At 40.8% G+C, this 18,155-nt stretch overlaps 1 protein-coding gene across 1 annotated transcript in view; it reads left to right on the plus strand.

Moving 5' to 3' along the window:
* The window catches only part of zcrb1 (zinc finger CCHC-type and RNA binding motif 1), a 48,899-nt gene that overhangs the window by 6,960 nt on the left and 23,784 nt on the right, over positions 1-18,155 (plus strand). Inside the window, exons 2-3 of the mRNA XM_068050978.1 lie at positions 2,172-2,604; positions 12,824-12,941. Of these exons, the coding sequence (XP_067907079.1) occupies positions 12,858-12,941 (84 nt within the window). The 5' untranslated portion in view covers positions 2,172-2,604; positions 12,824-12,857. The remainder of the gene's footprint in view (positions 1-2,171; positions 2,605-12,823; positions 12,942-18,155) is intronic.

The following is an 18,155-nucleotide window of genomic DNA, read 5'->3' on the forward strand; positions in this document are numbered from 1 at the left end:
GTTATCCATGTCCATCACAATAGTGTTCTTATTGTAGCACAGTTCATTACTGCATACAGAATTATTCTTCACACCATCTTGAAGTCTTCCACAACTGTTGAATGCTACTAGAGTTACTTTGTAAAAATTTCATTTATTTTTTCAGCATTTTCCCATTTTTTTTTTATGCTATAAAAGGGAAAAATGTAAAATCAGCTCTGGTCACCGTGCCCCTGTCTTGATCTGTAAGCTTTACCAGGTAGCCCTGCATGGTACACGTATTCTTCTTAAACGCGGATGCATAAAGGCTGCATTTATCCACGCTGAAGGGCATCTACATTAGCCCAGTACTCTAATATAGCTAAATTGGACTGCAATCTATTGATTTTGTCCAAATTCCATACCTTGTATTCATATTTGTGTCACATATAAAGTTGTGAATAGTTCCATTATTGCTCTCACCAAATCATTAATGAAAATAATGAGCAGCAATGATTTTCCACTTGTGACCTGGCCCTGTACCGATGTACACTAGGTCTGCCTACAAAATTGAAGCCATTTGTCTATCTAGCTTAATAACTGCCTACCAATTCCTAAATATGCAATCTTTTCTTATATATGTTTATTTGGCACTTTATCAAAGGCATTCTGGAAACCATTTTGCCATCATCCACTGAATTGGTCATCTCCTCCAAGAACTCTCTTCGGATTGAGAGACAGGTCATCTATTTCATAAAGCCATGCCAGCATTCCCTAATAACTGTCAGACTCATGTGATCATAAGTCACATCTACTGCAACTGACATCAAACTGACAGGCCTTTAGTTCCCATAGTCTAATTTCTTCCACCACTTAATTATTGGAACTGCAAGTGCCTTGTTCCTGTTCACTGAATGTAACCCAGATCTCAAAAGAACTACTGAATATATGAGCCAGTAACTTGTATAAAATATTTTCATTTTCTTAAAAAGTCTGGGGTATATGGAATCAGTTCCAGCAGCATAATCATTGGGTTCTTTAATGTTAGCTAATACTATTTATGCAGTTACTTCTATTAAATCAATTTTAGTGGAACGTCTGTCAATTATCAGTGGCATCTAAGCATCATTCTCAGTAGTGAAAACAATGCTAATTATATATTTAACACTTAAGCCATATCCTGAGCCTTATGTATAAACGGTTGAAACTAAAATTTGATCAACCCTAAAATTTGGCAGAAAAAATAGATATTCAGCTGGATTTGAAAGGAAGGGGACAATACAGCAGGAGACAAGTCATACATTAATAAGTCTGTGTTTTAAAATTAGTGGAACAAAAATGAAATCCTTTGATGCCCTTTACAGCCCAGTTCAACATGGCACATAGGCTAAGCAGCCTTAATTTGAAAAGAAACTGCTGGACCGTGTTGGCAGAAAGAGCAGTCAGCACCAGTCCAACATGTAACTACAAGTTCACATAATACATGCACATTAAAGTTGTGAGATTCAAAGTGATCTAACTTGTTTCTTTTTATTCTTTTCATGGGGTGTGAGTGTTGCTCGCAGGCCAGCATTTGTTACCCATCCTTGACTGCCCTTGAGAAAGTGGTAGTGAGCTGCCCTGTTGAACAATTGCAGTCCTTGGAGTGTAGGTGCACCTATGGCGCTGTTAGGGAGTTCTAGGTTTTTGACCCAGTGACAGTGAAGGAATGGCGATATAGTTCCATATCAGGATGGCATGGAGGGGAACTTGCAGATGGTGCTGTTCCCATGCATCTGCTGTCCTTGTTCTAGGTGGTAGAGGTCGCCAGTTTGGAAAGGTGAGGAGCTTTGTCGAGTTGCCGCAGTGCATCATGTATATGGTACGCACTTGTATGTTCAAAGTTATGAAAGAACTGAACTGCCTCGCATTGGGCCACATACTTGCCACAGAACTTCAAGAAAAATGCTTCTGAAATATCATCCTAAGCAATACAGAATGCATCTGCTCCAGAAGATTGTCAGTGTAGCTGACCTTCCAGTGAATGAGGGTTGTTTATTTTGATACTAAGCTGGGCACAAATGGATATATTTTACCATGTGATACCTGGAAGTATAAGTAAACGTCAGTTAAAGGATACAGTGACTAATTGAACAGAAATTCTTGTTAGAAATCTTTGTAGCTGCTGCACTATTTCCCCTCAATTTTCTTTTATTTTCTTTATTTTCTTACAGTTGGTGGCTTGTGCTGAGTTACAGTTCTACAGATTCCAACAACCAACAAGTTATTTGCTCATCTTCATTCTTCGGGTGGAAACTTCGCCATTGAGTGCTGGCAGCTAATCTGACCGTGGAGAGCATCTGACACCAAGCCTGATCCTGTCTCAGCCTGTATACATGAGTATATTTTCTGGCAGGAGTTTGCTGGATAGCATCAAAGGGGTGTCATCATTCGTTGAATTCTCTTGGCCAGGCCACTCTTGTTGCCCATGTTATCAACAAATAGAAACAGCCCACTGCTATTTGTCATTTTTATAAACCTTCATGATCTTGAAGACTCTTATCAAGTCACGCTTCAAACTTCTCAGCTCTCCGGAAAGTAATCCAACTTTCCAAGTCTGTCTGCCAAACTGTAACCGGTTATCTCTGCTGGTATAATTAATCTAAGGTGCATTTTTTCCATTGTTTTTATATTCTTTCAGGTGATAAATTGTATATGGTACTCCAACTAACTAGTCTATTTGAAGACTTCTTATCACTCTTTGTTGCTTAATTTGGGCTGAACTCTCAAAAGGTTTTCACTTTTCTTACCAATCCACTTAATTCACTATTGAAGCAGAAATTGAGTTTAAATCCTTGTAGTGTTTGTACTTTTACAGCAGTTGTATATGTACTAAGATCATTAAACCAGGACACAACAAACAGCTTGGTATAGACAATCAAACTCTGAAACTACAGACTTTCTGGTATCATTGCTGGATGAATAATTGTTTACTGCTGGCCTGAGAGTTGCATGTAAGTGGATTAAAGCATGTGCTTTAATAGTCAAGGTGAATATTGATTGCTAAGGATATTACCTTTTGGTTCTAATTTTTATCAAATATTTTTTATAAATTACTTCTATATTTGGATTGGGACTTAGTTCTGTTATTGTGTGAGCAAATAAAATAGCAGAAGAGTAACTTTTATCAATATCTTGAAATTGGCACGCAGTCCAACAGTTAGTGATGGATATATGTGGATTATAATTTAGCAGTTTACAAGCATAAACTCTTATACCAAATGGAAATGAGATGCCTCTATCTTCGAGAAGTTGAATCTGACTTGGATTGAAAGGCACAGCTAAAATACTGCTTCCTACTTGTTGATCACAAAATAACAGTCACAGTTGGAGGGTATCACTTGGTTACCAAGCAGTGCAGCCCAAGACAGAACTAAGAACCAAAGGAAATCTCCTTCCAAAATAAATGTGAAGCGCAGTGAATATGGATTGCAATGTGAAAGAAAGAACTTGCAGTGATATAGCACCTTTCATGTCCTGAAGAGAACCAGTACATTACGGTTGAAGCAAAGGTAAATATTGGCCAGGATACTGGGGATAATTTGCCTGCTCTTCAAAGTAGTACCATGGGATCATTTACATTCACCTGAGAAGACAGACAGGACCTTGGTTTGTTGCCTCATCCAAAATTCAGCACTTCCTCAGTACTGCATTGGAGTGACGACCTAGATTTTTGTGTTCGGGTCCGCGGAGCTGGACTTGAACCAAAACCTTCTGACTTGGCGACAATATTGGCACCAGTTCCTCTGGAAGGGCTGGTATTGAAAATCAAGAAAACAGGAATCTGTAGATACATTTTACAATGGATGCATAATTGATCAATTAAATCTACAGGATAGTGAGTAAAGAAATTGTCATCAGCCTGGGAGAATGTTACCCATGGGGTCCTGTAGGGGTTTGTTTTGGAAGATCTTTATTTTAATAAATGACCTACAGTTGGGAGTTGCAAGCACAGTGGCTAACTTTGCAGATAATGCAGAGTTAATGAAGGTGTTAGGCTGCAAAAATGAACAGGATAAGCTGCAGGAGGATCTCAATATACTTGGGAATTGGGCAGACAGGTGGCTGATGAAATTTAGTGTAGAGAAATGCAAAATGCATTACATGGGGACAGAAATTCCAGGAATATAAAGAAATTAATTTGTATGGGAAATAAGGTGCCTGGAGGTTTGGTTGACAAACTGAAGCTATCCCAACAATCTGAGTTTAGGGAGGCTTGTAGCAAAAACAATTATTATAATGGGAGACTTTAATTTTCATAAAGATTGGGAAGAGCAGACTGACACGAGTCAAAGGTTGTGAACTTCTTGAGTGCATTCAAGAGAGTTTTCTGGAGCAATATGTTCTAGAACCAATGCGAGCCTGAGTATTCCCTGAAGAGTACGTTCCAGGAGTTGGCCACCCCATTGGCAGTGAGAGTTCAGGATGGTAGATGTTTGGTCATCTAGAAGAGTAGGAAGTGCAGAGTCTTCCGGGTGTGTGCCACTCTCAAAGTGGTGTCCAGCATTGGAGACTGCTGGGATTGACGATGTCTTGGAGTGCAGGCCATATTCATGGTACCAATGGGCAAGGGACTGCATGGGTGGGGGGGGAATGGGGACAGCAAAGTGTAGAAATTCAGTTGTTATAGGAGGTTCCATAGTTGGGGGACAAACCATAATCGTGAGTTCCGCATGGTGTGTTGCCTCCTTGGTGCCAGGGTAATGGACAACATGAAGATGGTGCTGTTACAGTCAGATGAGGAAGGTGTCTAGGGGTCTTTTACTGTCTTCACCTGGTCTTATTGCAACAGGGTTTAATTTTTAAACACTGTTTTGAGCTCCTCCCTGGTGAATCCTTGTTCACCGCTTTCCAATTATAAGGCAACGAAATGAGCATGAACGGGTTTTCTCAGGTTTAAAGAAAAGTAAAATTTATTAAACCTTAAACTTAAACTGTAATTCGGTTAATGCCTGCAGATACACGCCGCGCCCCACGCTAGCATGCATATGTGATACGCACATACAAATGGAGACAGAAAAGAGCTGAAGAAAAATAAAGTAAAAAAAGTTTGAGGCAATCTCTGAAGAGGGGCTTTTACTGAGCTTTGAGTTCACTGTAGTTCTTTTTGTTGGGGCCCAGTACTCTTAAACCTTGTTCACTGTAGGAGACTTTTCTCTCTTGGGATTCATGTGTCTTCAATGGGTCTTCAGTTCCATGAGAAAGAGATGAGAGCAGACAGGAGATAGATCTTTTCAGTCCAGGAGCAAACAGCTTTCTGAGTTTTAAAACTCGAGTTCAAATTCAAAAAACTCCAACCACCAGTTAGTTATGTGACTAAACTGGTCTGACCAGGTCTTCTGTGCATTGGGGAAGCAGGGACTGGGTCCTTTGTTCCAACACTGTCTGCCAGTATGCAAAAAAGGTCTTTCCAGCGAGGGGCCTGGCAATTCCTTGTGATAGGCCCTCTTTTCTTCCCAGCAACAATTCTAAGTTTTAATGTTCATGTGGCAAAATAATGTGTGCCTCATTCTTGGCAGGTGGGGGGCCTGCATGGCAGTGCAGAATATCCTGCAGAGGGAAGGGAGTGAGCCAGAAGTTGTAGTACACATCGGGACCAACAACGTAGAGAGGGAAGTATTGATGTCCTACAGTCAGATTTGCAGGAGCTAGAGAGGAAGTTAAAAAGTAATACCTCAAAGGTAGTAATCTCTGGATTGTTCCCTGTTTCACATGCCGGTGAAATTAGAAATAGGAAGGTAGGGAAGATCAATGCGTGGTTTGAGACATGGTGCAGGAGGAAGTGCATCAGATTTTTTCGGGGCATTGGGACCAGTTCTGGGACAGGAGGCACCTATTCAAAAGGGACTGGTTACACCTCAACAGGACTGGGACTAATCTGCTCTCGAGGAGGTTCACTAGTGTGGTTGGGAATGGTTTAAACTAAATTGGCGGAGGGGTGTGCACCAGCATATAGAAGTTGAAAAGAGGAATGAGGTGCATAAAGGAGTGAGAGTGTTGGACAGTACTAGAGAAGGAATTAGTACACTATTAGCTGGAAGCAAACTAAGGAGGACGAGGAGGAATACAGAGACCGGTTTAGAATGCATGTATGTAAATGCACAAAGTGTGGTAAATAAAGTTGGTGAGCTACAAGCACCAATAGCCTTGTGGGACTATGATGTGGCAATAACAGAAATGTGGCTTAAAAATGCTGAGGACTGGGCACTTGATAGTCACAGATAAAAAGTGTTCAGGAAAGATAGGGAAGGAAAAAAGGGAGGTGGGGTGGCAGTACTGATTAGCGAAGACATTGCAGTGTTGAAAGAGAGGATGTCTTTGAGGGAGCAAGGACAAAATCCATTTAGTTAGAGTTGAGAAGCGAAAAGGTTTTCTACAGGAGGAATTCTATAGGTCTCTAAATAGTGAGGGAAATAAAGGAGCAAATCTACAGGGAAATCACAAGTTCTGCAAGAACCATAGAGTGGTGATATTGGGGGAACTTTACTCAAATATCGATTGGGATAATGCAAAGTAAAGGGAAATGAGGAGGAGGAATTTCTGAAATGTGGTCAGGAGAACTTCCTTGACCAGTATGTTCTTGGTCCAACTGAGAAGGGAGACATTGCTGGTTCTGGGGAATGAGGTGGACCAAGTGTCTGTGTGGGAACAGATGAGTAAGAGTGATAGTTGCAAAATGAGGTTTAGATTAGTAATGGAGAAGCGCAAGGAACAGTCCAAAGCAGAACTTCTAAAGGGGAAGTCGGCTAACTTCAATGGAATGAGAGGAGATCCAGCCAGGGTAAAATGGAACCAAAGATTGACAGGAAAAACTGAAATGGGTCAATGGTGATCTTTAAGAAGGAGATGTTTCAGATACAGGCTGGGTACATTCCAACCAGAGGGAAACAGGGGAGCTAAAGCCAGGGCTCCTTGGATGAAGAGGGCGATAGAGAATATGATGAAACAAAAAGAGACAGTATATGATGCATATCAGATGAATATTTCAAGTGGCAACCAGACCAAATACAATAGGTTGAGAGGGGGAGTGAAGAGGAAAATAAGACTGGCAAAGAGAAAATATGAGCATAGAATGGCAATTAACATAAAAAGGGATCCCAGATATCTTCTATTGGCGTGTAAATAGTAAGGGGAAGTATTAGGGACAAAAAGGGTGATCTAAGCTTCGAGGTGTTGGGCCTGGCTAGAATACTTAATGTGCACTTTGTATCAGTGCTTTCTTAGGAAGAGAATGCTGACAAAATATTGGTAGAAGTGGAAATGTTAGAGGTAGTGGATGGGGTGAAAAATGATCGCATAGCCAGCCTTTCCAGTACATCCTGCCTTAGAGTGGACAAGTTGCCTGGTTGGGATGGCTTGCATCCCAGGTTGCTAAGGGAAGTGGGCATGGTGACAGCAGAAGGGCTTGCCGTAATCTTCCAATCTTCCCTAGATATGGGGCAGGTGCTAGAGGATTGGAAAGTGACAAATAAATGACACTGTTATTCATGAAAGGGTCTAAGGACATTCCTAGTAACTAGAGGCTGGTCAGTTTAACGTCAGTGATGGGTAAGGTTTTAGAAACAATAATGGTAAGGTTTGAGTTAGTTAAAGAGAGCCTTGCATGGATTTGTAAAAGGCATATTGTGTTTGACTAATCTTCAATGTTTTGATTAGCTTAGAGGTTAATGAAGGGAATGCAGTGGATGTTGTCTATATGGATTTTAAGAAACTCTTTGACAAAGTACCACTTAAAAGGCAGGTTAACAAAATTGAGGCTCATGAAATTTGCAGGCCGCTGTCAGTTTGGATAAAAAATATGGCTTAAGGACAGAAAACAGCAAGTCTTGGATATTGGGAAATAGTAACATTTCAAAATTTGCCAATTATATGAACCTGGAGGTTTAACAAACAGGATGATCCCAATCATCATCATCATCTTCTTTGGCCTCCTTGTCTCGAGAGACAATGGGTAAGTGCCTGGAGGTGATCAGTGGTTTGTGAAGCAGCGCCTGGAGTGGCTATAAAAGCCAATTCTCGAGTGACAGACTCTTCCACAGGCGCTGCAGATAAAATTGGTTGTCGGGGCTGTTACACAGTTGGCTCTCTCCTTGCGCTTCTGTCTTTTTTTTCTGCCGACTGCTAAGTCTCTTTGACTCGTCACACTTTAGCCCCGCCTTTATGGCTGCCTGCCAGCTCTGGCGATCACTGGCAACTGACTCCCACGACTTGTGATCAGTGTCACAGGACTTCATGTCGCGTTTGCAGACGTCTTTAAAGCGGAGACATGGACGGCCGGTGGGTCTGATACCAGTGACGAGCTCACTGAACAATGTGTCCTTGGGGATCCTGCCATCTTCCATGAGGCTCACATGGCCACATGATACCAATCAACTGCAACTGGATGTAGGTAGGCTAGTAGAATGGGCAGACAAGTGGCAGATGGAATTTACAGAGTAGACAAGTGGCAGATGGAATTTACAGAGTAATGTGACGTGATGCATTTTGGCAGAAGAGATAGGGAGAGGCAATATATACTTAGTCACACAGTTCTAAAGTATGTGCAGGGACAGAGGGCCCTGGGGTTTCATATGCATAGGTCTTTGAAGCTGGCAGGATATATTGAGAGAGTAATTAGCAAAGCATGTGGGATCCTGGGCTTCATAATTAGAGGTATTCAGTACAAAAGCAGGGAAGTTATGCTGCAGCTTTATAAAGCCCTTGTTAGATCACAACTAGAGTATTGTGTCCAATTCTGGTCATTACACTTTAGGAAGGATGTGATGTCCTTGAGAGGGTACAGAGGAGAATTACCAGAATGGTTCCAGGGATGAGGGGATTTAGCTACAAGGTTAGGTTGGAGAAGCTGGAGTTGTTCTCCTTGGAGCAAAGGAGATTGAGGGCAGATTTGCTAGAGGTGTACAGGATTATGGCAGGTTTAGATAAGGTAGCTATAGAAGAGCTGTTTCCATTAGCTGATGGTACAAGGACCAGGGGGCACAGTTTTTAGGTTTGGGGCAAGAGAAATTGGGGATGGGAGGAAGAACTTTTTTTACGCAGCCAGTGGTAATAACCTGGAATCTATAAGGGTGATAGAAACGGAGATGAATGATTTCTAAAGAAAATTGGATAGGCATTTGGAAATAAACTTGCAGGGCTACGGAATAGAGCGGGGGAATGGAACTGACTGGATTGCTCTAGAGAGCTGGCATGGACTCAATGGACTGAATGGCTTCCTCCTGTGCCATAATAACTGAGGGAAGGCCATACTAGATTTGAAAATAAGCAATGAGCAAGATTTGGTTAATCTAAAAGAAGGGAACATTAGCAATGATCATAATATAATCAAATTCAGTGTCAGATTTGAAAAAGGAGAAACTTAACAGTCAACGAGATTCTAGATTTTGGGATGGCTGAGAGTGACTGACAGTTAATAGATCAAAACTGTTATCGGATACAACTACAGGTGAACAGCAGGAAGTGTTTTTGAAAGAAAAAGAATTTAGCTTTACACAGTATATAGCCCAAAGGAGCAAAAGCTCTACTTAAAATAGCTATGGTTGACAAAAGAGGTCAGAGATAACATAAACTAAAGGGAAGAGCACACAAAAATGCAAAGAATATTGTATTCCAGGGACTGGCAGATATAAAGAACTTGTTGAATAATTTACTTTGTGTCAGTCTTCACAGTAGAGGGAGAGATAGTATACTTGAAATTTCAGGGAAACGAATAATGAATCAAGGACTGGAACTCACTAAAGTTAAAGTAAGCAAGAAAACCGTATTAGAAAAAATAATGGCACTAAAGAGTGACAAATTCCCAGGACTTGATGGTTTCCACCCCAGAATTTTAAATGAAGTGGTAGGGAAATTGTAGATGCACTAGCCATAATCCTCCAAAGCATTCTTGATTCAGGAATTGTCCCTTTTTAAAATTGGAAAATGAAAATGTAACCATTGTTTAAGAAAAGCAAGAGAAAAACTATTGACCTTTTTGGGAGATTGGTAGGGGGTTAGAAGACAGTCGGGATAATGGGTACGTACTTGAATTGGAAGAAAGTGACTATGGTGCCCCCCTATTTATTATTGACTTGAATAATACAATAGAGAGCCATATAGCCAAATATGCCAATGATAGAGATTGGTGGCATGATAAGTATGCAGATGGAAACACAAAATTATAAAGAGACATTGATAGATTAAGTGAGTGAGTATAGCTGCGGCGGCTTCACCAGAATGTTACCAGGGCTGCATACATTATGAGGAGTGATGCACAAATTAGACATGTATTCCCTGGAATATAGAAGATTAAGTGGTAATTTGTTTGAGGTCTTGCGAATTTTGAGAGGAATTGATAGGATAGTTAGAGAGAAATTTTTTTTGCTGGAGGGGGTGCCTAAAATAAGGGGACATAAAGTAAAATCAGAGCCAGGTCATTCAGGAGAGAAATTAAGAAACACATGTAAAGGGTGGTAGTATTGTGGATCCTCCCACAAAAAGCAGTGGATACTAGCTCAATTAATTTTAAATCTGCAATTGATTTAGAATTTTGGTAGCCTTGTGTAATAAGGGATATGGAGCCAAGGCGGTTGGATGGAGTTGGGATACAGATTAGCCTTGATTTCACTGAATGGTGGAACAGGCTTGAGGGGTTGAATGGCCTATTGCTGTTCCTGTGCTTGGTGGCAGTGAGTAAAGCAAATCAGATGTTGGACAATTTGTCTTTCTGTGTGAATAGTCAATATTGAGCTAAAATGGTGGGGTAATCCTATCAATTATTAGATCATTGGTGTGACTGCACATGGAATACTGTATGCAGTTCTGGTTGCTTGAGTCCAAAAAGAACATTGCACCTATTGAAGAGATATAGAAGAGGGCAATCAGAATGATTCAGGGTATGGAGGGTTTGGATTATGAAGAGTAGTTATATAAATTGGGAATGTTCTCACTGAAAGGAGAAGTTTAAGGATACTAAAGGAAGAGATAACGTCGACGGTGACACGCAGTTTTATTTTCTGTGGAGCAGTAGAACCAGGGGGCATTGACTGTACTTGAAGGGGGATAAATTCAAAACTAATCTAAGAAATACATTTCAATGAGCAAGTGGTAAATCTATGGAACAGGTAACTTTGAACCTATGGTTCCCAAAGCTTTCCACGACTAGTCAGTTTTCTTGACCATGTGCGAGTCTGGTGTAGACTAATTAATCAAACATACTAATTAAGAGCAGGTGTAGGTCACTCAGCCCCTCAAGCCTGCACCACCATTCAATAAGATCGTGGCTGATCTGATTGTAACCTTGATTCCACATTCCCGCCTACCCCCAATAGCCTTTCACCCTCTTAGTTATCAAAAATCTATCTACCTCTGCCTTAAAAATATTCAAAGACTCTGCTTTCACTGCCTTTTGAGGAAGAGAGTTCCAAAGACTCACGACCCTCAGAGAAAAAAATTCTCCTTATCTCGGTCTTAAATGGGCGACCCTTATTTTTAAATAATGACCCCTTGTTCTAGATATTTGCACAAGGGGAAACATCCTTTCCACATCCACCCTGTTGAGACCCTTCAGGGTCTTATATATTTCATGACAATCAATCGCTATCCATGAATAATTCCATTATTGCTGCATCCTGTGATCATAAGAATGGTAGAAGGTGTTTTTTGATCTTGTTTCTATGTTTGTATAAATGATTGACCAGATTTGTCTTCAATTAATGGTGTTTGAGTAAGTGAGTTTGGAGAGCCAGAACATTAGGGAATTTCCTCACTTCTATTTGAATAGTGCCATATCTATCTGAGTAGGCAGGCCAAGCCTGAGCTTAATATAGCACCAAAAGATGGCACCACCAACAAAGCACTTAAGTGACAATCTGGATTATGTTCCTAGTGGGGCTTGAACCCATAGCTTCTGATAGAGATGAGAGTACTACTGAGTCAAACTGGCTGTAGTCGAAAATGATTTGGTGCAGTATCTTTTTATCCTACTGAAGTATAGTTCCTACCATGTGTTGTGGATGGCTCTTAGTATTTAAGGAAAGAGAAGTAGCTGTCTATTTAAAAAAAAGAGAAAGGAGCACTTGGGCATTTGTTTACAATACAGACAGGCTTCAATTTACAATGGTATTTGGGGAAAATGACAGTGCTTTAAAACCTTCAGAAATCTTTTGCAAGCTGTACCTCTGATTTAACAAAATAACTTGTATAATTGTGGGGTTTTTTCCTCCTTGTGTTAGCCACAAACTATAATTCCAATTGTGAAGGTCATGAATAAGTGATTTTATAACTGGTTATTTGAATCTAGTAAATGAAAGTAAAACATTGGTAATGTGTTTCAAAGCATTATTGTTACCTGTTGTACGTTGCTGTCGTATACCTTGTTTGTGGAAGTTTTCTATTTACAATTGTAAAGCACTAAGTGACCTCCAGATAATTTGTTAATTCAGTCAAGAGGAAACAAGATGACAGTTTTATTCATAAAACTCAGTCAATGCTGCTCCTTGATCTAAATTTGATATATTTGAATTTGTTCCAATTCAGTGTTCAATAAAAGTGGAAAGACAGTCTGTCTAACTTGAATAATTCATCAGCTACTGTCCAGAGCTTTATCTCATTATTGTGGAAGCTGTTGCCTGTCTGATTTCCATTTTCAATCCTGTAAGTGCTATTGACCCAAAAAACACAGCTGAAGCTTAATTAACCTTGCTTCCAAGCGTCTTGAATGTTATTCCTGCACAGATGCATGCACTTAAATATTTATCTTCCCCTGTTGTCTAGCTACTGTCATCAGATTAAAAATTAACTGAACTATACCTTTATTTCTCCATTGTAATTTTTTTCTTCCTTCTAGTTATATATGAAGGAAGAATTTCTGGTTTAAAAAAATGAGTGGTGGACTGGCACCAAGCAAAAGCACCGTATATGTATCCAATTTGCCATTTTCACTGACAAACAGTGATCTGCACAAGGTAAAACTTATTTTTAACAGTCGTAAGCTTTATGGGTGTGTTAAAACAAATGTTTAACTTGTAAAGTTTATTATATGCTGACTGAACAACGCAGTTCACACTTAAGGATATTTGCTTCTAAAATCATGAAGGTTATGCTTTTTTAAATTGCAGTATTGAAATGTGAAACTAGAGCCTCTCCTGATGCTTTAGCAGTTCATCCAGTGGCAAGAATGGTTCAAGGAATTATCCTGATCTTTGCTCAGTTCGCAAATCTCAGCTGGGGTAGTGGTAAAGAAGAAAGAAATTACATTTATTTAGTTAGAGCTTTTCGTATCCTCGGGATGTACCTCACAGCCATCTAATTAGTATAGTCTCTGTTATTATGCAATTAAGCACTGCAAAGTCCCAGAAAAGGAAATGAAATTAATGACCAAATCTGTGTTTAATTGTATTGATTGAATTAGAAATATTGGCCAGGACACCAGGAGTATCCTGCTGCACTTCAAATAGTGCCTTGAGAGCTAGCATATTTGGCTGTAATGCACCTTCCAATGAGTTGTGACACTTGGTGTCATGGTTGATGTGAATAATGGTTTCTTGAGTAAAGTACTGCACAGTGACAGGCCCCTCTGGGGCTATACTGCATGAAGGAGTCAATCCTTCAGGAGAATAAAGAAAATAACATCAAATTAATCTGCGGAAATTACTTCTGCGTTGAACCCCTTCAAGCACAGGTTGTGTCCTCGGGTTCTACTGTTCTGCATAAGGTGAAGCAGCTTGTCCTGGCCCACATTATCTAGCCCCTTTAAAATCCTAAAAGCAACAATCATATCACCTGTCAACCTTCTCCTTTTTTGACTTGAGAATGTGCCCAGTTTATGTCATTACTGCTCATAATCCAAACACTGTATCCCCTCAATCATTCCAGTTGTCTCCTGTACCCTCTCAATAACTGCAATATCCTTTTTTGTACTGCAGTGATCAGAACTGTACACAGTATTCGAAGTGTGGCCCCACAAATGATTTAATAAGTGGCAGGAATAACTCCACTGTTTTGGTTTAATATTAACCTTTTTAATACATCCCAACATCTAATTTTCTTTACTCACTACCACTGAGCAGTGTTACAATAGCTTTAATGTATTGCTAATCAAGACAATTTTTCGGTACACATTATTTTCTTTCCTTTCAAATAATAGTCCTTTCCTGATTTAGTTTTACAGTTATCTTCTCTAGCTTTGTATCATCTGCAAATTTACCACTGCACTTGTTATCCTTAGCTCAAGATCATGTATGAAAATATTGAACAAGAGCTTCCAAAACAGACTCATGTGGAGTAAATTAGCAAGAACAAAAATGTGAAATGGTTCTGAATAGGTCTTTTTTGTTAGATTACTGTCCAAAATGAGGAACAAACCCCTTCTCACTCCCCCTCCTTCTTATGTTGCAGTTTCCCCCTTCCCCCACTACCCAGATCTCTTGCATCCGGAAAGATGAAGATGGCCTATGCCCAGACTAAGTTAGCTGGTGATTTGGAGATGTATGAGTGTGGCTGGTAGAGAGAGACACCTTATCATAGTTGTCCTTCACACTACACAGGATTGTGATTTGAGAGCGCTTTGGAGCTTGAACCTGTATTCTTTCACATGGGCACACTTGCATATTGGTGTTAAGTATTGCCTTAAAGCAAATGGTACCAGAAATTATTTTCAAGGGAAGAACTTCATAAGTGGATATTTCTGCTCTATGACTCTAATGAATGAAATGTTTTTCCCAAGATAGGCTTGTTGCACTGACAAATATAACATCTGTGGTTGGTAGAATATACTTTTATCTAGGATCAGTAAATGCATTTGGTAACAAAAGGATTATTTTCACTTTTGACAAAAATGCTTGACTGGTATCGGAATGCACTAAAGTATAAATTTAAATTTATATTAATATTGTAATTGTTTCTTTAAAAACAGTCTTCAAAGCTGCTTTAATTATACTGTTTTGTATAATTTAATACGAGTAAAGACACTAAAACTATGAATCCCTCGGAACACTTTGGTGTCTGTGTATTGCTCTTTGTGACCGTTGTGAAGTATGGGTCTATATTGTCAATTCTCTGCATGAAAAGTTCCCAATTATGTCTAAGAGAAATATTCAGTTTTGTTTTTCTTTGTGAGATGTGGACAATGCTGGAAAAGCTACATTTATTAACCATCCTTACTTGCCCTAAGAAGATAATGGTGAGCCACCTTCTTGAATCACTGCAATCATTGTTGTAGTGTTACTGCCACATTTGCATTAGGTGGGAAATTCTAGGATTCTGATGTAGCAAAGATAAAAGTAAAATGATACCTGTCCTAGTCAGGGTGGTGCTTGACTTGGAAAGGGTACTTGGAGTAGGCGATGGTCCTTTGCTTTTGACAGTGTTGACTACCATGATGTTAGAGGTCGTGGGGAAGGAAGTTCTGTGAAAGCACCTTTGGTGAGTTGCTGCTTTGCATCCTGTAGGTGGTGCATATTGCAGGCACAGTGCACTGTGGTGAAGGAGTGGGGTGGGGAGTAGTGATTAGTGGCATGAGTACTGATAAAGCAGACAGTTTAGTCTTGGATGATGATGAGCTTCTTGAGTGTTGGAACTATACCCTTCCACTACGCCTCGTAGCTGGAGAAGCTTTCAACAACAAGGTGCATTTTTATAGTGCCTTTATTATTGTAAAACATCCCAAAGTGCTTCACAGGAGCGTTTGTTAAACGATATTTGATACTGAGCCACATGAGTACATGTTAGGACAGGTGTCCAAAAGCTTGGAAAATGGTAGATTTAAGGAGTGTCTTTAAAGGAAGAGACACTTAGTTTGGGTTCCGCCAGGGCCACTCAGCTCCTGAACCCGTTACAGCCTTGGTTCAAATATGGACAAAAGAGTTGTACTCCAAAGTGAGGTGAGAGTGACTGCCCTTGACATCAAGGCAGCATTTGACTGAGTATGGCATCAAGGAGCCCTAGCAAAACTGAGGTCAATGGGAATCAGGGGGAAAACCCTCCGCTGGCTGGAGTCATACCTAGCACAAAAGAAGATGGTTGTGGTTGTTGGAGGTCCATGATCTCAGTCCCAGGGCATCACTGCAGGAGTTCCTCAGGGTAGCGTCCTAGGCCCAACCATCTTCGGCTGCTTTATCAATGACCTTCCCTCCATCATAAGGTCAGGAGTGGTGATGTTTGCTGATGGTTGCATAATGTTCACCATTCGCAACTCCTCAAATACTGCAACAGTCCGTGTCCATATGCAGCAAGACCTAGACAATATCCAAGCTTGAGCTGATAAGTGGCAAATAACATTCGTGCCACACAAGTGCCAGGCAATGACCATCTAAAACGAGAGAGAATCTAACCATCTTCCCTTGACATTCAATGGCATTACGATCGCTGAATCGCCCACTAACAACATCCTGGCGTCACCATTGACCGGAAACTGAACTGGAGTAGCCACATCAATACTGTGGCTACAAGAGCAGGTCAGAGGCTGGGAATTCAACAGTGAGTAACTCACCTCCTGCCTCCCAATGCCAGTCCACCATCTGCAAGACACAAGTCAGGAGTCTGATGGAATACTCTCCATTGCCTGGATGGATGCAGCTCCAACAATACTCAAGAAGCTCGACACCATCCAGGACAAAGCAGTGTGCTTGACTGGCACCCCATTCACCACCTTCAGCATTCACTCCCTCCACTACTGACACACAGTGGCAGCAGTGTATATTAGAAACAAGATGCACTGCAGCAAATCACCAAGACTCCTTCAAGCACCTTTCAGACCTAGTCCAGTGGTAGCGTCAGTGAGTACTGTTGATGGCCCCTTCTTTCACTTTGCTGATTCGGAGTAAATTGATAAGGCAGTAATTGTCCAGGTTGGATTTGTCCTGCTTTTTGTGTGCAGGACATACCTGGGCAATTTTCCACATTGCCAGTTAGATGCAGTTGTTGTAGCTGTATTGGAACAGCTTGGTTGGGGGCACAGCTAGTTCTGGAGCACAAGTCTTCAGTACTATTGCCAGAATGTTGTCAGGGTGCAGAGCCTTTGCAGTATCCAGTATGCTTGATATCACGTGGAGTGTTCAGATTGGTTGAAGACTGGCATCTGTGATGCTGGGGACTGAAGGAGGCCGCCGAGATGGATTATCAATTCGGCACTTCTGACTGAAGATGGATGCAAATGCTTCAGCCTTATCTTTCGCACTGATGTGCTGGGCTCCCCTTCGTTGAAAATGGGGATATTTGTGAGCTGCCTCCTCCTCCTCCTGTCAGTTATTTCAATTGTCCACCACCATTCACAACTGGATGTAGCAGGACTGCAGAACTTAGATCTGATCCGTTGATTGTGGGATCACTTAGCCTTGTCTATTGCATGCTCCTTCTGCTCTTTGTAGCTTCACCAGGCTGCCACCTCATTTTTAGAAATAAAAACAAGAAATGCTGGAAATATTCAGCAGCTCTGGCAGCATCTATGGAGAGAGAAGCAGAGTTAACGTTTCAAAGAACAAAGAAAATTACAGCACAGGAACAGGTCCTTCGGCCCTCCAAGCCTACGCCGATCCAAATCCTCTATCTAAACCTGTCGCCTATTTTCTAAGGGTCTGTATCTCTTTACTTCCTGCCCATTCATGTATCTGTCTAGATACATCTTAAAAGACGCTATCGTGCCCGCGTCTACCACCTCCGCTGGTAATGCGTTCCATGCACCCAGTGACCCTTCTTCAGAACGGTCAAATATTAGAAATGTAAAAGGTTATAAACAAGTAAAGCAGGGGTGGGGCAAGAGAAAGCAAAGGAGAAGGTGCAGATCGAACAAGGTCACAGAATAGCTGACCAGAAGGTCGTGGAGCAAAGGCAAACAATATGTTAATTGTGTGTTGAAAGACAAAGCATTAGTACAGATAGGGAGTTAACAGACTCAAAATTGAACAGCCGCAAGTACAAACATGAAAGAAAAAGTGGGTAAGCAAACTGAACAAACTAAGATGAAATAAAATAAAACAAACACAAAAAAATATTAAAAAAAGGAAAAAGAAAAAAAAAAGAAAAGTAAAATGGGGGCCTGTCATGCTCTGAAATTATTGAACTCAATGTTCAGTCCGGCAGGCTGTAGCGTGCCTAATCAGTAAATGAGATGCTGTTCCTCGAGCTTGCGTTGATGTTCGCTGGAACACTGCAGCAATCCCAGGACAGAGATGTGAGCATGA

This window comes from Heterodontus francisci, chromosome 18 (genome assembly GCF_036365525.1).
Source record: "Heterodontus francisci isolate sHetFra1 chromosome 18, sHetFra1.hap1, whole genome shotgun sequence".
NCBI lineage: Eukaryota > Metazoa > Chordata > Chondrichthyes > Heterodontiformes > Heterodontidae > Heterodontus > Heterodontus francisci.